This window comes from Saccostrea cucullata, unplaced genomic scaffold (genome assembly GCF_032062105.1).
Source record: "Saccostrea cucullata isolate Sc308-1 unplaced genomic scaffold, CSIRO_AGI_Scuc_v1 ctg2892, whole genome shotgun sequence".
Taxonomy (NCBI): Eukaryota; Metazoa; Mollusca; class Bivalvia; order Ostreida; family Ostreidae; genus Saccostrea; species Saccostrea cuccullata.
Window position 1 is genome coordinate 29417 of NW_026924588.1, and position 22308 is coordinate 51724.

General features: G+C 34.3%; 2 protein-coding genes across 4 annotated transcripts; both read right to left on the bottom strand.

Moving 5' to 3' along the window:
- Positions 1-1641: 1641 nt before the first annotated feature.
- LOC134266784 (tigger transposable element-derived protein 6-like) lies at positions 1642-2103 on the bottom strand. Its single transcript, XM_062749016.1, has one exon. It carries the CDS (start codon positions 2101-2103, stop codon positions 1642-1644), a length of 462 nt encoding a protein of 153 aa, XP_062605000.1.
- LOC134266778 (uncharacterized) lies at positions 1909-22305 on the bottom strand. Of its 3 annotated transcripts, XM_062749005.1 has the most exons (16): positions 22103-22241; positions 21445-21481; positions 15724-15816; positions 15525-15583; positions 14850-14909; positions 14447-14535; positions 14189-14254; positions 13394-13708; positions 12564-12956; positions 11853-12086; positions 11230-11352; positions 10291-10563; positions 6927-7061; positions 5516-6778; positions 4365-4681; positions 1909-2109 (listed from the first exon to the last, which is right to left on the bottom strand). In XM_062749005.1, the coding sequence occupies exons 2-15, from the start codon at positions 21468-21470 to the stop codon at positions 4514-4516; spliced, it is 3297 nt and encodes a 1098-aa protein (XP_062604989.1). In that variant the 5' UTR covers positions 21471-21481; positions 22103-22241; the 3' UTR covers positions 1909-2109; positions 4365-4513. The 3 variants fall into 3 exon arrangements, with proteins under 3 accessions (XP_062604989.1, XP_062604988.1, XP_062604987.1); XM_062749004.1 differs by lacking the exon at positions 21445-21481 and having other exon boundaries at positions 11853-12026; positions 22118-22305; XM_062749003.1 differs by lacking the exon at positions 21445-21481 and having other exon boundaries at positions 22118-22305.
- Between the last annotated feature and the right edge of the window lie 3 nt (positions 22306-22308).

A 22308-nucleotide genomic window follows, 5' to 3' on the forward strand; every position in this document is an offset into this window, starting at 1 on the left:
CCTTATATATTTCATTGAAAACAATATTTTGTAAAATCGCTGGTATGACAACATTTCTTGACAGAATTTAGAAAAATTTTCTTGATAATCCAAGAAGTTGTTGTAGTTAAAAAAACAATAGTTTTTATCTGATAAGTATTGATAATTTAAAAATATTGTAATTAAAGTGTGACATGAATTTTTAAGTCATATACTCACAATGAATTATAATTATAATCAACATTGATCTTGAATTTTAGAACTGATGTTTAGTGATGAACTATATTTTACTAAATAATAAACTTGTAATGATCATTTAAAGAAAGATAACTGCACATTTTCTGGTTTAAGTACTGAAATAAATAGTTAGATTGGACAAAAATTGACCATTTACCTATGATTTTATAAAATGTTGTTTTCAATGAAATATAAAGAGAAAAAATAAAATTATCTTCACTTTTGGCACGTGACTGTAGTTTAATATTCTAATATCGCATATATCAAATTCTTTTATACTTGAAATTTAAGATTCTAGAAAATCTCTAAAATGACAAGAAGTGTGGTCAAGTTCAGAAATTTCAAGACACAGTTGAGAAATACGTGTAATTTATGCGTATTATAAAAATAAATTATGAATTGTTTAATCTCATAAATCTGAGGTGAGGTAAACGCAAAATATGTAATAATGAGACATGGCATAAAATCATGTTTCAGTTTTTACCCTTCCACCATCAGCAAATAATTAATTAAGAAATTAATGATAAACCCCTTTAATTAATGATATTAAGTAAATTAAGTCAAGGTCACAGAGATGGTCAAGGCATGAAACTTATGCCATGGTTGAATAGTTTTTATCATAGACATATAAAAAAACAAAATGTTGAACAATTATTACTTTATTGCAAAATAAAATGATACAAAAATATATGTTATCTTTTTTTCATACAAAATATGAAGAACACAGTTATCTATCCGTCATAATATTAATAAAGTAATTTCAACACGATTTCAACATGATTTTTTGCATATAATTCAAAAGTCAAATCTTTGTTTTATACATGATTCGTCAATACTGTACTTCTAAAGAATTATTTTTACAAACATTTCCTTTATGCACCTTTAATGGAACGTTCAATTTGAGAAAATTCCAGTTTGTATTAACATTATTGAATGCAAGATATTATACAACTGCATCAGGAGAAAATAGCGCTCGTCCAAATTTTAGGATAAATTAAGCATCAATAAGCTAAGGAAACCATTACATGTTAAAGTTCACAAATTTATCCAACAGATTGGTCGTGAAATGAAATAAAACTATTATACTTGTAAGCAAGTTATCGCAATAATTTTCTATCGTAAAGCAACGCAAGAATCCATTATCCAGCATTTTCTTTCGATTTACCATACTCGAAATGTGTAAGATAACTGTGCTGAACTAAATCATAATTATTTGCCATTAAAACTTACTTTTTAATTTAATAGTCTTTTTTTTACTTCTAAATTCTTTTTTTTTTTAAATTAAAAATTAGGACCATACAAATTAGTGAGTGCGAAAAAAGTAAAACAAGACCTGCTGACTGTATTGAAACTTTTCAAAGACTTGTGAAAAATGCATTATATTTATTTAATTAAAATATATCAAGTTTTATATTTCAAGTTCTCTTATCCATTCAATTTCTGTTTTCTCTCTTTTTCAAGACCCCTTAATGAAATTTTATTCCTCTTCAAAAACCTAGCCACCCAGTTCACATTTCCAGTGAAATTGTCAATTTTCAACATCTCTGCAAACTCAATTGCCTTTTGGCGTATGATTTCTATGGACAATTCACAACCCCACTCGATCTGTTCAAAAGACCAACTCTTTAACAAAGCATCGAGATCAGGCCAAGCACATCGACCTGGTTGAAGCTTCCTAAATTTCTTTTTACAACTTTTTTCAAGATTATTTTTCTGTTTTCTCCAGTAACGAATAAGTTTTTCGCTTACACCGTACTTTCGCTGGGCGGCCATATTATTTGTCTGCGTGGCATAGTTCGCCACCTCCAGTTTAAATTCAGAGGTGTAACTTCTTCTTTGTTCTGACCTGAAGTTCGATATGGCATTGTCTATCTCCTCATCTGTCATCAGAGACTTAAAAAGAAAAAAAATGACACATCAAGAGAGAATGACAATAAAATAGGAATACAGTAGTAGCTGCGCCATCTTTTTAAAAAAAAATTGTTGGGCTGCCCTCTCCTTACCGACTGACTAAAAAATGGGCCCATTCATTACTTTTTTTTTTAACAATCCAGGACAGGATTTTTTTTTTTCATTCTCTTACCCTTCAACAAGTCTTTTAAAACTTTCTGGGCTAAAAAAAAAAAATTCCAACCTACCTACCAACCAAATAATTTTATCCTGGGAGAGGGCAACAAATCATTATCTTAAAGATGGCCCCAAATACTATGGAGGATGTTGCTTTAACATGTGTCAGGATACTCTGTAATGTTTGTGTCAGGATACTCTGTAATGTTTGCGTTTACATGTGACATGATACTCTGTGATGTTGCTTTTACATGTGACATGATACTCTGTAATGTTTGCGTTTACATGTGACATGATACTCTGTAATGTTTGCGTTTACATGTGACATGATACTCTGTGATGTTTACGTTTACATGTGACATGATACTCTGTAATGTTTGCATTTACATGTGACATGATACTCTGTAATGTTTGTGTTTACATGTGACATGATACTCTGTGATGTTGCTTTTTACATGTGACATGATACTCTGTGATGTTTGTGTTTACATGTGACATGATGCTCTGTGATGTTGCTTTTATGTGACATGATACTCTGTGATGTTGCATTTACATGTGACATGATACTCTGTGATGTTGCTTTTTACATGTGACATGATACTCTGTGATGTTTGTGTTTACATGTGACATGATGCTCTGTATATGTGACATGATTACAGATTATCTTTAATGTTTGCACATAAAATCTGTGATTTTGACATACATGTGATTATCTGTGTCACATGTAAATTCAACATTACAGAGTATCATGTCACATGTAAACGTAAACATCACAGAGTATCATGTCACAGGTAAACGCAAACATTACAGAGTATCATGTCACATGTAAATGCAAACATTACAGAGTATCTTGTCTAGTTTATCTTATGATGTGCTACATGTATCTCTGTGAACTGATCTAGTTTTTACTTTAGAGCTAGATGGGTTATTATTGGAGTTTTATGAAGAGGCTTACTTTTACTTTTGACAGCTGACTTTTACATTTAGTAACTGGAGTTGGTCTATGTATAAACTGTAGAAGTCAGTCGTCGATTGTAAAAGTAAGCCTCTTCATAAAACTCCATTATGCTGTGTTGCTGCTTTCACAAAATTTAATACATACCGTAAATCTGGAAATTTTTATGTTCCATTTTATTTTGCGAATTCCGGTAAAAAGGCTGTCTATTAACTTTAAAATTTCAAAATTTTGCAAATGACCACTGCTTTTTCTACATTTTTTTATTAGTAATCTATCTTTAAGAAAAATATTTTTGCGAATGCAATGAACTCGCAAATTTGCTAAAAATTTATCTACAGCAAAAATTTCCAGATTTACAGTAGATATTAGAAGTCTTGATTTAAAAAGGTCAACTATAAACAAGAGGCCGATGGGCCACATCCCTTACCTGAAAAACTTTGGATATGCAGTTCTTTACCAGATATCCCCATTGTAATATCTATTGTGGACCTGCCCTACCCCTGGGGGTCATGGTTTGAACAATTTAGAATCTACACTACCCCAGGATGATTCCACATCAAGTTTCAGCTTTTGTGGCATAGTGGTTTTTGAGAAGAAGATTTGTTAATGACCCCACCCTACTTTTGTCTTCTCTTGATTATCTCCCCTTGGAAGAGGACTTATTAGCCCTTTATTTTCACAATTTAAATTCCCCTATACCCAATAATACTTTGTAGTAAGTCTGGTCAAAATTGGCCCAGTGGTTCTTGAAAAGAAGTTGAAAATGTGAAAAGTTTACTGACTGATGGACAGCTAGACAGACGGACGGACAACGTACAAGAAGTGATCAAAAAAAGCTCATTTGAGCTTTCAGCTCAGGTGGGCTAGAAATGTTTGTTTGTCCATCTTCGACTATAGAAAAAAAATTGGAGGGGTAGGTAGGTGGTATATAGGGTTTTTCTTTCAGAAAATTTCAGCATCAATCCTGAATTTTCAGAATCTGTTTTCTGGAATGCTTTAAAAAAGGTTCCAAGGAGGCTTAAAAAACAATTTAGAGATGAACCATTTTAAGTCAGTCTTTTGGGAGAGCATAATTTAACAGTTTTTTTACAGACGGCCATATTTGTTGTTCTGTGTTGTTTACCTGTGACCCGGATGTGTGAACATCATTTGCTGAGGATCCTTTAATGGAAAAAAGAGTGTCCTTTTCTTCCCTCCATTTCCAAACCAATTCCTTGTCAATATGTAATCTAAGAGCAGTTTGGTTGTTGCCGTGTTTTTCAGCATACAAGATTATTTTTCGTTTGAAATCTTCGGTATAAGGCCCATCCATTGAAGGTCGTGCAGAATCTTCCTGTTCATTTTCATAATCATCGTCATCATCATCATGGTCTTATCAAAAGCTTCATCATCTTCCTCTGAATCCATTAAGTCATCAGGATCTGAAGACAAATCAGTGTCCTAGGCAGAAAGATCAAGAAGGTTTTAGTATATGCTGTTTTAAAAAGGCTGGGTGGTCGTGACCATTTTTAGACTATTTTGATCTCATTAGAAAAAAGCTCCATATAAAGATATAATAAAATGATCAAATTTTAAAGCTAAAATTTAAGAAATTTTTCTTTGCCAAATGATAGTTGACAGCTTAAGATATCTTACCCAAAATTTAAGTTAAATCTGGTGGTTAATTAAAAACTAATTAGTTGACCCTCTAGCTTCCTTATATTTCTCTAAGCTGAAGTTAGTCATATTACAGCAGACACTAGGACAGAATATAAATTTCTGTTGTGAGTAATACTGTAGATTCCTTACTTTTCATGAGTACTCATTATCGTGAATGGGCCCTTTAACGTCAATTAGCGAGGAAAATAATTCGTAAATGGAGATTTCAGTACCATAAAAATAAAAGTGAGTATATTGCATGAGTGGTGCTTCTTGCAAAATTATGTGATAATTTTAATATCTGAAAGTGTGGAATATTAATTTGGCTTTGTCTGCCTTTCTGTCCACCTGTAACACTTCCTGTCTGCATGATATCTTATGCCTTTGAGCTTTTGCAATTAAATTTTATACCCTAACTCCTTATGGCCCAAAGGGAAGACCCCTCAACACCCCTAGTCTATTACAACATGTACAATGAGATCTACAACCCTTCACTTTGAAATAAATGAAATATAAAATGCTCATAGGTATACAGTACTTGTCAGAGGGTAATCAACTTCAGACTATCCCACACACATAGGACAAGCACATCTCTCTCTCTGACTCATACACAGGACACTCATATGCAGGACTTACTTTTTTCTTTTTCTCTGTTTCCTCCCAGTTGGGATCATTATCACTGTCATCGTTCATGTCAGCAATGTCTGACTCATTCTCCTCCTCAGTTAACTTCTGTATAATCTTGTTGGTGGTCCTTTTACGTGTACTGTATCTTGGAGTCACTGGCTCTTCAGGCACATTTGATGAAGGTGTAGATTTTCCCTTCAATTTTGATTTGGACTTTGATGTGGAACTTAAGCCACTAGTGGTTGAGGTTTGTTTCTTTGGAGTCTTTGTTATCTTAGAAGATACAGTCCCCATCGTTTCATTACTAGAACTACACATACTTGAAACATTGGTGGATGCTGCAGATACTTTTGGCACTTCTGATGGTATGAAAGCTTTCAATGTTTTGTTCTCCTTATCTTTAGACATAGTGCTGGAAATAGCTGGTGAGGTTGATGACGATGATAAACTCTGTGCAATGGAAGACATTCCAGCATTCAAAGATGCTGAATCTAATGACATGCTAGTCTGTGAATGTGTTGCAAGTCCAACAATACCTGTTTCACTCTCATTTGCTCCACTATTATTTTGAACACTAGATACAACTGTTGATGGTTTTAGAGATGTCATACTGGTATTAACTTCTGATGGAGCCATCAAAATTTCTCCAGACTTTGGTTCCTCTGCTTGGCTTTTAGTTGGAGTAGAAGAAATTTGTGTTGGAGTCTGACATAGATCCAATAGGTTCCTCACCATTTCCTGAGCTGATCCAGTAAACTGTGGAACAACTGAGCCACTACCTTGACCAGAAGTCTGTGGTCCAAGTATATTGAGTGAATGTAAGAAAGCTGTAGCCAACAACTTCTGGGTCTCCAACTGTTTGTCCAGTGTAGTAGCCCCAGCATCACTCTCCTGTGACATCGTCCCTGGAATATTTGAGGCAGACTTTGCACTAGTATCTTTTTCTGATGTTCCTATAAGATTAAGAGTTTCAACCTGCTCAGTCATTTCAGATTTAGGAATATTCATAGAATATGATCCTGAGGTATCTTTTTTAGGATGGATAGCAGAAGCCTCAACACTGGGTTCCACATTCTGACACAGTTGTTGCTCTTTAATCACTGAGTTATTGTTTTCACCACACAGTTCACTGGACACAATGCCCTCGCTGGACTCATCTTCCTGGTCTTCTTCTTCCTCTTGATGGTCTGGTGCTCCAGATATAGAATTTTCTGACTCCGCATTGAGATTTTCCTGTGCTGAGTTTTTCTTCCCATCATATTTTGTTTTTTTCTGTAAATGAAAGCAATGTTTAATATTTTACTTCCGTGGATTATTTTTCTTTTAAGGTTTGAAATATAGTAATTTGAAAGAAGTCATTACTCATTCAATATGAGAAAGTACTTAAGCTTGTCATTGTTCCATATGAGCTGTATTTTACCTTCTTCAGAGCCGGATCCACCAAGTTATGTCTGTCTTTCCACCTGTACAGCCACCCACTGCTGGCAGGAAAATTTGGAATTCCGAATTCCCCTGCCAGCTTTTTTGCCTGGTCCTTTAACATCTGGTTTGTTATCTGTGTGGAATCACAGAGACAGTTAAGCCTTGGTATATGTATCTTAAACTTGATGGTACAAAGAAACAAGAGGCCCAGGGGCCATATTCAGGGACGGACAAAAAAAATAGATATTCTAGGCACTTGTTAATAATACTGTATACAGGGAAATTTTTGCCCCTGTTTTATTTTCACCCCTTTCACCCTACTCTCATTGGATGAATTTAAAATTGGGCAAATTGGAACAATTCAGTGAAATATCTTAAACAAAACTACGAATGGGCGAATTTAAAACAGGCAAAATTGTTTGCAAGTGTGAAAGGGTGACATGCTGCAAAAATAACCCTGTATACAGTAGATGGTTTACAGTAAGAAGTGAAAAAAAACTTTGCCTAGTTAAGGAATACATACCTTATCCCCTGTTCAAAAACATAGGTAATCAAAGATTATGAAGCTCACCTCCACGAATGTTATCAGAGTAAGTAATGCAAATCTCACATCATATTTATTTAATATTTAGAATTTATCCCAACAACAATATTCTTGAAGGTTGTGTTTAACCCCTTACATGGCATTTACACATTTCTACGCTTGTAGCATAAAAAACATGTATAGTATAAACAAATATTCATAACTGTGTCAATACTTCAGATATCAAGAACTTCAAGTGCATAGGAATTGATCTGTTTCCAAAACTTTAACTTGGTCTCTTGGAAAATATAGGTCAGATCCAGCATCTGAAGCAAGTCTGATAGTGTCCATCCCTAGATGCATCATCCATGCAAGTTTGGTTAAAGTGGGGCTTATACTTACTTGGGAATGAAAATGTAGGTCAGATCCAGCATCCGAAGCAAGTCTGGTAGTGTCCATCCCTAGATACATCATCCATGCAAGTTTGGTTTAGGTAGGGCTTATAGTAAATTGGGATTGAAAATGTAAGTCAGATTCAGCATCCGAAGCAAGTCTGGTAGTGTCCATCCCTAGATGCATTATCCATGTAAGTTTGGTTCGGGTAGGTCTTATAGTTACTTGGCAATGAAAATGTAGGTCAGATCCAGCATCCGAAGCATGTCTGGTAGTGTCCATCCATAGATGCATCATCCATGCAAGTTTGGTCCAAGTAAGGCTTATAGTTCCTCTGGAATGGACCTGCTTCAAAAACTTTAACCTGGTCACTCATGTAGAAAATGTAGGTCAGATCCAGCATCCAAAGCAAATCTTGTAGTGTACATCCCTAGATGCATCATCCATTCAAGTTTGGTTCAGGTAGGGCTTACTTGGGAATGGACCTGCTCCAAAAACTTGAACCTGCTCCAAAAATTTTAACCTGGTCACCCATGTAGAAAATGTAGGTCAGATCTAGCATCCGAAGCAAGTCTTGTAGTGTACATCCCAAGATGCATCATCCGTGCAAGTTTAGTTCAGGTAGGCTTATACTTACTTGGGAATGGACCTGCTCCAAAAACTTTAACTTGGGACGCCGACGCTAACGCCGACACCGGCGCCGGGGGTATAGCATAAGCTCATCTCGACTTCGTCGAGGTGAACTTAAAATTGAATATGTTACTTTGAAGCAGTCAGTGAATAATTCCATCACTTTATTCAATGTTTGCCAATTAACAGTGACAAATGAAAAACAACCTTGAACCTTTGACTTGTGTTGCTAATTATTGGTCCAATAAGCTTTGATGACCAAAGGAAAAACCTTTGACCTGACCTGTTTTGCTAATTTCTGGTCGAATAACTTTTTTTGACAGTCACGCAAAAAAAAACCCACTTTAACCTTTAGGGCTGGGACGATACTGAACTTAGCCGATCCGATACATATCATGATACCTTAGGTGCGATACGATACATATCACGATACATTTAAAACCAAATAAAACGAGATAATTTTTTTTAGAACATTTAATTTGGAACATAACAGATTATGAAAATAAACTATTTCAACAGAAACCTGACTCACTGCCATTGGGTTTTGTTGATTTTACATAATCTGGCATGTCTGACGCCATTTTGACGCTTATATTTTGAATTCTGTATCACCAAGAAGTTTGTACTTTATTTCTGATTGTTTAAACGTCTTGATGATACAGACTGAAGTACTCTCAGTTTTGAATTCTAAAGCCCAGACATTTTTTGAAATTTTAAAAAAAGTGCGGTCAGGTATCGTGATACTAAATTAGATGAATCGATCCGTAAATCGTCAAAGTGAATACTGTGATGCATCGGTGCACTTGTGGATCGTCCCACTACTATTAACCTTTGACCTCTTTCTTTAATTCTGGTCCAATTAGCTCTCATATTAACAGTAAGAAAAGAAAAGGTAAAACTTTTAACCTCAATCTGATTAAAATAAGATCTTTGTTACGCTTCAAAATTCTGATGTTTGTACAGCAACCATCAGTTTTGTAGATTCCTAATCCAGTACAATATGATATTAACAGAGACAAAGAAAAAAACATTCAACCTTTAACCCGACCTGTTTGGCTAATTTCTGGTCCAACTAGAACTGTCCAAACGGGACAAAATACCCCCCGCTGGTTTTTTAAGAAGTAAGCTTTTCCATAATAAAGATATGTATCAAACACAAATTACGAAATTTTTCTTCCAGTGACCTTGAACTTCCCAAAATGACTTTGGGTACAGGTCATGACACACTCTTGGGTCATGGGCAATCTTTGTGTGAAATAAGAACCTTCCAAGTTAATCCATAAGAAAGATATGGACCGGACACAAATTATGAAATTTTTCTTCCAGTGACCTTGAACTTCCCAAAATGACCTTGGGTACAGGTGATGACACACTCTTGGGTCATGGGCAATCTTTGTGTGAAATAAGAACCTTCCAAGTTTATCCATAAGAAAGATATGGACCTGACACGAATTATGAAATTTTTATTCCAGTGACCTTGAACTTCCCCAAATGACCTTGAGTCAAGGTCACGACACACCCTTAGGTCATGAGCAATCTTAGTGTGGAGTAGTAGATTCTAATGTCCCTCTCTAAGAAAGATATGGACCGGACACAATTGCACAGCTATACGGACGGACGGACAGACAGACGGACAAGGTGATTCCTATATACCCCCCCAAACTTCGTTTGAGGGGAGTATAATAAGTTTTCATATTAACAGTAAGAAAAGGACAAAAAAGCCGTTATATTATGATCACTTGTTTTGGTAATTTCTAGACCAACAAGCTTGGATATTAACAGACAGAAAAAAAAACTTTAACCTTTGACCTCTGACCTGTTTTTCCGGTTCCTGATCCAGTAGACTTTGATACCAGGCTAACAGTGCAGACTCAACATCCGGGGCCTTTCCCTTCCTGTTCCTTCTGCGATTCAGATCCTCTGAGGTCAGACACTGAGCTCGGATATCCTCCTTACTGTTAGAGATTCTAGAAACTTGGGCTTGTGAAATTCCTAGTAGTCTTGCAATCTTGTTCTGCGAGAGTTTCAGTTCTAGAAGGTCAATGACATGCATTTCGTCCTTCAGGCTCAGGTCATTACGTCTGCGAGTCTGTTAAAAGACCATGATATGCATTTTATTATATATTAAGTTTGTTTATACTCCTCCTACAAAAGAAATGTAAATTTAAATAAAATTTAAATTTGCAGTTTTAAAAAAAAACTTTTATTTCCTTCAGTAGAAAGATACAACAAACAAGGCCAGGCAAAAACTGTGAAATAATTCTATTTCATGGAGGACAATGTTCTGTGCAATCATAAACCACACACAATTTTTTCTTTAAACTTTGGGAAAAAAAATCTCAATTTTTGCTTTTAATTTTAAATTTCTGAGAAGCACGGTATACATTGCTGTCCACAGTCTCATATTTTTCCTGATAATTAAGATCTGATGAATGAATAAAATTAGCAAGCATGAAATTTTATGTTCTCCTTACTATCTTATCTAATCTTCAAGAACTCTCAAAGTAATTAACATTATTATTAAGCCAATGTCTAGAGAACATTTTGTAGGTAGGAAACAGAAAATGAAAATGCATTTAATTGTAGAAAGAAAGCATGGTTGTTCTTGCTTGCCACTGGGTGATACTTTTCAATGCCCACAGACAAAATTACAAGCATTTGCTATAGGTGGTTATTTGCAACTCTGTGGCTGTGTTTATTAAAAAATTCAATTCTTTACACCTTAGATAGCTATCCCATTTACAAGCCTTCTTACCCTGGGATGGTACTCAGGAATTTCCACTGAATTGTTCATTGCTGAGGTTTTCTTTCTTTTCTCAGGCAAATACTCCGAGACTGTCCCTTCACTGCTGCATTTCTCTTTTGTCTGCTCTGCAACCTAAAAATGTAAAAATAAATACATTGATTCTTGAGCCTGAGATAAAGCAATTCTATTTCACATGGGCACAGCAAAAGACAGCATGGAATTTTCTAACAATTTTGTGTTAGATGCCAAGATAAGAAGTTGATAAATACAAATTTAAATTATTGTTTTGGGTGTGATCTGAAGTTTAATTCCCTGAAGATACAAGTATCTTAAATAAATGCATTACCCCCAATCTGAAATAGCTTCCTTCATATCTGTGATAGAATGTGCTTAGAAACTTCTTGATAAAATATTAATGGTAGATTAAGAGTAATGTTCTAATATATTAAGTTTCATGATTTTTTAAAATAATATGTCCAACACTGCTTAGAAAAAGTCATCACAAAGCCGCTAGTACAATGGGTTTGTATGAACTCATCCACACACTCACAAGCATGTTTATACTATATTCCTGGTAACTTTTGGTGGATAATGAGCAATAAGTTAAAATACAAAGAAGAAAACATATTCACTTCAATCTGCATTGTTCCATTCTCTTCCGTGTTATGAGGGTTTGAGTCCTCACTGTGAGACGAGGTCCCATCTCGCTGAGATACTAAGTCATCATTCTGATATCTTGAGTCATTATCTTGAGATACAGCCTCAATTTCAGCCTCTTCAGGAACTACTTCCTCTTCTTCAACTTCCTGTTGAGAAACTTCTTCCTCGTTTGTTGACGTATTCCGAGTTTCTACTTGAGGTTTTTTCTGGTGAAATACATGTATTCAAATAGTAAGAAATGTTTAATTGATTTCTGAAAAATTTTTATAAAATTTTTATAAAATGTATGCCAACTGCATGAAAAATATTTACAAAATAATATCCATTCTTTCTTTAAAAAAACTTGTCAATGAATACAGTGGACCTACGGATATCCGTACACCAGATATCCCGATGCTTCAGTATCTGGACGATTTTTCATCGGAACAGAATTTTTTAACATTATTTGGTCTTGTTTAACCTGTAATTCAGATATCTGGATGCTCGCTTCATATATCTGGACAAATTCACTAAGAACCACAGTGTCTGGATAAATGAGGCTCCACTGTATAATTGCTTAGCATTTTCATTGTATCATAATGTGATTTTAGTCCATGTATTTTTTTTTGGGGGGGGGGGGGGATATGTCTTTACCCTTTGTCTCTTGTCAATCAGAGAGAAAAATAAGTCTACATCTAACTCACCTTCATCGCCGTCGAGGGTATATTGTGCCTTAATTTCCACCTCATAAGCCAACCAGATGAAGGATTAAACAACATTTTACCCAGCTTCCTAGCCTCTAGCTCAGCCTGCTCCATTATTATATAGTTGGGAATGTATTTCCCAGGCCGATAAATGCTTTTAAACCAATTGGTCAGAGCTACCTCCACGTCTGCTGCTTTTCCGGCTCGCAAACGTTTTCTACTGGGATTTAAGTTATTCCCTTGTGCATAGATCTCCTGTTCTCTGGCAGCAATTTGGGAAATTACAGACTGGGCACAACCAACACGTCTGCCCACTTCTGTCTGTGTCCTGCCTTGCTTTAACAGGTCCAGAACTTGCATTTTTTGAGCGAAATTTAGGTCATTCCGGGTTCTCTGAAATTAGGAGAAAGTGGAATACCATAGGTGTTTTGAGTTAAACATGTAATACACTATTGATGGAAACAGAATTTCAAGATGTTTACAATCTACAGTCGAACTTTGATTTCTCAAACCTGATGGGGCTGAGAAAAAACTTTCAATTGAGATATTCCAGGATTCAAGATATCCTGGGAAAAATTCTTAGAGAATATGTGATTGGGACTACCACATCACTTTGACATATCCATTGTGTTTGAGATATGATCTTTCAGAGTTCAACTGTATATTATTTGAAATTCTATGTTTCAAAATTAATATCAATCTCTGCCCTTAAACTGTAAAATGATCAAACACTTTGAACTTAAAATTATTTTGAAAACCATCGAGAAAACTTTTGACTGAAATAACTTAATTCATCAAAGCATTTCTACGAAAGTGTACATGTAGCTCACCCTTGGACAATCCTCGATGGCTTTCACTGAAATACTCTTCTGAGGCCTAACGTAACAGACGATTCCGTTCAGCTCGTTTTTCTCCATCAAATACGAAGTGGTAAATCCACCGGGAGGCTCGGAGATGTTCTCTAAACTAAAAGTTCTTTTCCTTTGGAACAGCTCAAATCCTCCTGCCTTCCTGAGTTGCGGGCATGCGCTGAGGATCGCTTCTCGGAATGTTGCCGGGTTTTCGTCTATGGTAAAAGTCACTACCTTGTTTCCAAGATCTGCTTCATTCAGCTTCTTGACTTCCGCATGCCTTGGAACAACGCGCTGAAATGACATTGATGCTATATATCAAAACATACGGTGAATTTTGGAATCATTTCAATTCGTGGGGGTCAATATTTGTTGTTAAGCAAAATTTTACTTGTTCATTTGGACATACCAAGTAATTTAATTGTGGTTTGCTTTTTATAAGTAGTCAATAAAGCAAATATATTTACAAAAAAAAATCATTCCTAGGAATGCAAAATTGTGGGTAAGGGTGACTCAGGAAATTCATAAACATTGGTCCCTCACAACAATGATGATTCCACAGGTATTTAATTGACTGAAAACTACAATGATGGCATATTTTCTAACATACAAATTTATATACTGTTACTCTGAGATAAACGTTAATTTATATGTTAGAATCATTGGGTTTATGATTACTGTACTTTCTCTCCAGATTTTTGAGTTACTTAACACAGTCAAACAGATTATAAAATATTAATTAATCTATACATGTACCATTGATTTATCCCTTACCTGATTGCAATTTGACAAAAAACAGAATTTCTGAGTCCACATTCTTTCATTTTTAATTTCTTTATTCTAGAAAAAAAAAACATAAACATTATGCATGTGATTAAACATTTAGGGAGCTGTTACACCAAGTTTTGGGTTATCTTTAAAGAATCAAAATAAATATAAACTCAATCAAAAATTTTAAAAGATAACTCAACATGTCTTAGCAAAACAAAGAAAATTTTTGGGTTTTTTTATGCTCTATGTTTGAACATGTACCAGATTATCATCTGTGACCATTACACTCGGACTTAGCACTCGTTCAATCTCTGTGTTCTCTGGTTCCTCAGTTACAATATCATCATCCACTGTAAAAGATACCACAGCTAAAGTATGAACATGAATTTGTCAAGGAGAAATGTCTTTAGGTCATATATCATAATATATCAACCTCTTAGGTATTACCCTGTTCATTCATCTAAAATGTGTATTTAATATTACTTGACGTATTGACTTTCCAAAAGAAATGATATTTATTATTAAAATACATACATTATTTTAGCATGCCTTTCATGATCAGTGTTTGACTAAAGATGTCTTTTTAACTTAAGAATTATAATAGTCTTTAATCAGATGGTAGTTGTCTCCCTTATCGGAGATTCAGAGAACCTTAAACCCTTACCCTCCATCTTTAATGGAATGCTGTCTATCTCTGTCTGTACATGTTCTGTTAGTGATGTACCTGAAGAGAACACTAAATTACAAAAAAATCTCCTGTTCATAGTTTATAGATCAACTACAAGCAGTAAACTTAAAGCAAATACCAGGGATTAATCTAGGTTTTGGGGGGAAACTATACCCTTTCTGGAGAAATTTGGAAAATCAGCTGGGGGTCTGGAGGCTACTCCATATTCAGTTTCTAAACATTTTTATTTTAAATTTCCACTTTTTATAAAGGAAAAAAATTATTTCAGCCTTGTATCATTGTCAAGGGAATTTTTTTAACTCATAAAAAGGGGAAAATGTGGTATTCTGGGGAATTTTTTTTGGTAAGTAACCCTAGATTAATCCCTGATTACATACAATATATTCTAATTTTAACCAAGATTGTGAACTAAAAACATACTTCAGTAATGGTTCAAAACACTCAACACAGCATAACATTTTCACTACTAATACTTTTTTTCTCAAAATATTAGACTCTGCTACTACTACTTTTACAAATACTCAGAAATATAATAGCAGTTTTATCTAGAAATAAATACTCAATATTAAAGAAGCTCTGGCTAACCACTCATTGTAAATAAGAGCATTCTTTTCTAATTAAATAATAATTAATTAAAGTTCATTTACTTACTGGTACATGTAACACAATCTACATCTTTACTGTTCTGTGTTTCTAGGTCAGGCAGTGCCCTACATAACATTGAAAGATTAAGTTTGTGTGTAACAATTAAACTCAAGACTCCTAATTATTATCAGAAATTAATCAATACACATTCACTTGTAACTTCATCATTTAATGACAGCTTTTAAGATATCTAATTTTTTTTTACCCATTTCCTGCTTTTGAAACAGAATTGGTCTGTCTCTCTTTCCTTTTCCTACCATTTTCCTTATCTACTGATGTGTCCGGGAAAGTCTTGTACCTACCAAAATAAAATGAATTTCCTTTCACCAATGTTAGTATACCCCAACTGATTCTATTTCGTCATAATTACTTCCGGAATTATGTGAGATATAGTAGTACGCATGTGCAACCTCAGTTCGTGTCTAAGTTAACGTGGTTAACTATTTTTTCGTTTGACACATTGATAAGATTTTATTAATTACAGAACTCGAGGAGTTCTGTTTTTTACGACTATTATCAACAAAACTCGAGGAGTTTTGTGTTTACGACTACCATAAAGCGGTTCTTCGACTACTTTATGATAAAGTCGTAAAAAATGGCGGAACAGATGATTCAAAAGAAACAATTACGAAGTACTACTTGCTTTGAAGAAGAAGTAGACACAGAAAAGACAGACGGAACATGTAAAAGTAACGATGTTACTAAAAAGAACTCTAAAGTCGAGGTTCAGGGAACAAAGACTAAGAAGCATGGTAGTTCTGTCGGCAGTACGGTAAGCGCTACAAGCACTAGGTCCAGCGGGACGAAAAAACCTGTGAAAGTTGTGGCCGATGTCCACAATAGCGGTAATACACAAAACGATAATCAAATTATGTGTATACTGAATACAATTCTTGAAAATCAGAAAAAACAAGATGAACAGATTGGTACATTGAACAATAAGATCAATATGATAGAAAACGAATTTCAAGAATGTGATGATTATGAAGGTTACGATGATGATCAGACATACGACGAGAGTTGTAATAATGTTCAGCGTACAGATGATAATGTTGAAAATTCAGATAATGCTTCTGGAAAAAGGAAGAGTGATCATTTGGACACAGAAGTTGTTCAAGAAAGTTCAAGTCGTTTTAAGAACATGAGTAAAAGATTTAAAAGCAGAGAAGTGTGTGATGTGAAAATAGATGAGACTTTGGCTACAAATATAACAGATTTGTTTAGAAATGGAATGAATGAAGATCAGTATTCAGATATGATTAAAGATGAAAATAATGCAAGACCAGAAAATTGTGAAGGTCTGAAAGTTGTGAAGACAAACCAACTCGTTTGGGATATTATATCTCAAGAAGCTAAAACAATTGATAGAAAAATGCAAAACATAGAAACTTCTGTTATTAAAGGTTCTATCATTCTGGCCAAAGTTGTGAACAAGTTGGCAGATGTGGAAAATGAATTAGATGATACACAGAAAACGAAGTTGGGAAAAATTATAGATGAATGCAATGACAGCTTGGCTCTATTTGGACATGCAAACAAACAAGTAAATATGACAAGACGTGAGCTTATAAAACCAGAATTAAGATACGAATACTTGCACTTATGTGCACAAACTGTACCTTATATGTCTTGGTTATTTGGTGACGATATTTCAAAAACTGCGAAAGAAATTGAAGATTGCAGCAAGATTGGTCACAAATTGAACAGAGGTGGATCATTCCGAGGGAGAATGAGAGGACGTTTCAGAGGTCCTGGTCGTAGACCTAGAGGACGTGGAAACTATTACAACAACAACACTGCATACAATCCTAACTATCCAAACAGAAGTAGTGGCCAATTCTATCCAAAAAACTTCAAGAAGAGCAATACGACACTGTCACAGCAGAAAAACAAGAATCAATAAAGAATGAGGTTAGTGAGAAAAATGATGAATTTTTTGCAGGTAGATTGAAATATTTTTCCAAAGAATGGGAAAAAATTACATCAGATAAAAATATATTACAGATAGTTGAAAATTGCAAAATAGAATTTATAGATAATGCAGCTCCAACAAAATGTAGTTTGTATGAACCTGTGTTTAACTCGGTAGAATCTGAAGTGATAGATCAAGAAATTCAGAATTTATTAAAAATGGGAGCCATTGTCGAGGCAATTCCTGGACCAGATCAGTTTCTTTCATCTATTTTTGTTAGACCAAAGAAAAATGGGGAATACAGAGTTATCCTCAATTTGAAAAATTTAAATGAACATGTGGTATACCGTCATTTCAAGATGGATACTTTCGAATCTGCAGTAAATCTGGTCAAGGAAAATTGTTTTATGGCATCAATTGACATAAGACATGCCTATCATACAATTCCAATAGCAATTGAGCATCAAAAGTATTTGAGATTCAGATGGAAAGGAAAAATATTTCAATATACCTGCTTACCATTTGGTTTGTCATCAGCACCTAGAATATTCACAAAAGTTCTCAAACCAATTTTTGCTAAGCTTAGAACATTAGGTTATCTTAGTATGACCTACATTGATGATGTTCTACTGTTTGGGGATACTATTGATGAATGCAGAATGAATGTGAACATTACAAGAGAATATCTTGAGAAATTTGGTTTTGTGATTCATAGAAAGAAAAGTCAATTCGAACCTCAAAAATGTATCACATTCTTGGGAAACAAAATAAATTCTGAGAGAATGATTATTGAACTGACTGAGGAGAAGAAAGATATTATTTATGAAGAATGTAAGTGTTTAATAAATCAAGATCTAGCAAAAATAAGAACTGTAGCTCGAGTCATTGGACTGATTATTTCAAGTTTTTCAGCTTCAGAATTGGGACAATTACATTACAGATTGCTAGAAAAAGAGAAAATAAAGCATCTAAAAGAAGCTAAAGGGAATTTTGATTCATTAATGCCAATAACTATGCAAATGAAAAAAGAGCTAAATTGGTGGTGTTTCAATATTCATTCTCAAATCAGATTTATTTCTAGAGGTAATCCAGAGATTACCATTCAAACTGATGCATCCTTGTCAGGTTGGGGTGCAGTATGTACACAAGATAATATCAAAACTGGTGGAAGATGGAAAGAAGAAGAAAAATTGAATCACATAAATTATTTGGAAATGCTTGCAATTTACTTTGCTTTGAGATCTTTTGTGAATATTGTGAAAAACAAATATGTAAGAATATTATCAGATAATACTACAGCCATTAGTTATATTAATAACATGGGTGGTATTAAATCTGAAATTTGCAATAAACTCGCAGTGGAAATATGGGAATGGTGCATTAAGAGAGACATTTGGTTGAAGTGTTCTCATATTCCAGGGAAAAATAATATAGAAGCAGACAAATTATCCAGAGAGTTTAATGATCAAGTGGAATGGCAATTAGATCATGATATATTCTTACAAATTTGTTCAAAGCTAGTGTTTCCAAATATAGATTTGTTTGCATCAAGACTTAATACACAAGTTGAAGTGTTTTGCTCATGGAAACAAGATCCAGAATGTAGTTATGTTGATGCATTTTCATTGAATTGGAGAGATTTTGATTATCTTTATATTTTTCCACCTTTTAGTCTGATGGGCTTGTGCATCAAGAAGATTCAGGAAGACCGGGCAAGAGGGATTATCATTGCCCCATTATGGCCCACTCAGACTTGGTTCACAGGATTAATGAAAAGTATAGTCAAGAATCCAATTTTACTTCCGAGAAAGAAGGATCTACTTTTAAACCCTCACAAAAAAGAGGCTCATCCTTTGTGGGAAAAAATGACCTTGATTGCATGCCAAGTGTCCGGCGAACTTACAGAAACCTTGGATTTTCAAGAACAACTACCTCCATTATTATGGCATCATGGAGAACCGGTACTAAAAAACAGTATCAAACGTTCATTAAAAGATGGTTTCAGTACTGCTTTGAATGGAAAATTGATCCAATTTCACCATCTGTAAACAATATTTTGGAATTCTTGACTTTACTTTTTGATAATGGACTGAGTTACAGTTCTCTCAATACAGCTCGAGGGGCTTTGTCAGCTTTGGGCATAAAGTTAGATGGAACCAGTGTTGGATCCCATGCTCTTGTTATCAGATATATGAAAGGTGTATATAATATTAGACCAACTAAACCCAGATATTCTGGAACATGGGATGTATCCTTAGTGCTACGACTGTTGAAGAAATGGTCTCCTGTGAAGAATTTAAGTTTGAAACAGTTAACATTGAAACTTGTAATATTAATCGCTTTGACAAATGCTGCACGAGCTCAGTCAATTCATCTTATTTCTGTAAATAATATGAAAAAGTGTTTTAATGAATATATATTTGAATACTCTGGATTGCTAAAGCAATGTAGACCGGGGTATAAAATGCCTGTTGTACATATGAAAGCACACCCTCCAGATAGGAGACTTTGTATATATGTTGTGGTGAAGGAATATTTATCAAAGACAGCACCTATTAGAAATGGAGAACAATCACTTCTATTAAGTTATGTTAAACCTCATAAGGCAGTTACAAGAGACACAGTGTCTAGATGGATAAAGATGGTAATGAAACTTTCTGGTGTTAATACAGATGTATTTGGATCGCATAGTGTAAGATCTGCTTCAGTGTCAAAAGCGAAATCAGTAGATGTGCCAGTAGATGAAATTTTAAGGAAGGCTGGATGGACAAATGCTACAACATTTTCCAGATTTTACGAAAAAGACATCATAGTTGAAAATGAAAGTTTTGCATCAGGTGTACTTTCAAAGAACAATTAGAGTGGGAGACTTCTCAGTAAGTAAAATAGTATTATGATCAAGTAATTTTTCTTGTATTTTGAAACATTTGATCATAATGGGCTTTGAAGTCTCACATAATTCCGGAAGTAATTATGACGAAATAGAATTTAAAAATTTGACGAGACTTACCTTGGTTAAGTCGAAGTCAGATTGTAATTCTATGAGTCATTATAATTACTGTAGGGATTATGTGCCTCCCACCACTCCCTGCAGAATTATTCAGATATTCATAGATATCCAACCAATAATGTATAAAGTAATATAAGTAAAGTAATTATATTCTATATGATTACATTATGACCAAATGTTTTAATTTGAAAACTGAGGTTGCACATGCGTACTACTATATCTCACATAATCCCTACAGTAATTATAATGACTCATAGAATTACAATCTGACTTCGACTTAACCAAGGTAAGTCTCGTCAAATTTTTAAATTTTTCCCTATAAACATAATGATAAAGATAGTTTAATGTGAATGATTCCCTAGAAATCACTGTGTCTGAAGGAACTAATCCCACATGTTAATCAAATGAGGTAATCCTTGCATTGGAAGTATTTATCCACTAAATTTTACTTGTTGTATCTGTATATGTAACTGGAATGATCCTAGTCAATTAAGCATGTCACTCTGTTGCTAATAGCCAATTCTCAGTTTTCCGTAATTCTTTCTCTCTATATAGTTATTTTTTTTTTGAAAATTTTGTATCACATAATAAAACATTTAAAAAGCATAGCATTGACAGAGTCCCTTTTTCCCAAAATGCTCAGGGGAACCTGATTCTAGCTTACTCTCTACCTCAGTCAACGATTTACTTGAACTGTGTTATAAATCTATATTAAATGCAAGTTCTTTTTTAAATCTACTGAAATATCACACATGTCGGCTAGCATGGGCATTGGAAGTTAATGTAAATTATTGATGTATGTGCATGGACAATTATTATTTACTTTTAAATTACATTAACTTCCATTGGCACTTTGCTATCTTAATGCAGGCTGGTACTTGCTTGGACTAATTGGACCCTTTTTAGCAAGTCTACATACATAGCAAGTTCTGCTAAACGTGTACATTCTTTATAAACATGCATATTTAGATATAAATAAAGAGTGACACTCAACTTTCATTTACAAACATTTGTGAAAACATGGATTCATGATTGTGGTCTCTTATGTCAAATTACGGGTGCGTCGATTTACCCAAATGGACCCAAATGGAAACAAATGGACCCAAATGGAAACTCAAATGGACCCAAATGGAAATCAAATGGACCCAAATGGAATATAAAATACATCTATACAGTGTATTATCGTATTCTCAAATATTTACTTATTTAAAATATTGCAAATAATGAACCTAATAAAAGTAGAACATTTTAATAATTATTTTCTTATATTGTATTTTTTAAAAAAAATTACGATTTTTTTCCATTTGTAATAACTTTTGCACATAATTGAATACAAAACTGGAGTAAATAGTGTCCATGTCAGTCAGAACGGAGTGGAGAGGGGGGGGGTGCTGAGAGGACATCCCCCACCCCCCTGATTTTGCCGGTAAATATAGAATGATATAAAAAATAATTCAATTTCATGTCTCAAAATACAATGTTAGAAATAATTTATTAATTCAAATCTCAATTTTAACTGTTAGATCATTTATTTTTATCATTTTAAATAAGTAATAAAATACGATTATACATATTTAATATTCCATTTGATTTCCATTTGGGTCAATTTGATTTCCATTTGGGTCCATTTGTTTCCATTTGGGTCCATTTGGGTAAATCGACGTGCCGTCAAATTACCAATGGTCTAGCAAGATTTGTATGGCTTCTGAGTCGCGTGTGCAGTTGACTCTAATCTTAAAATTACACCATCTCCTAAACTGCTGTATGCATATTGATATTTTTGTAACTTCTTCATCTAAACGACGCTTCTTTCCTCCGAACCCCTCTGGTTCTGCTTGCACCTGTTCGCATGTCGCCATACTTGTTTA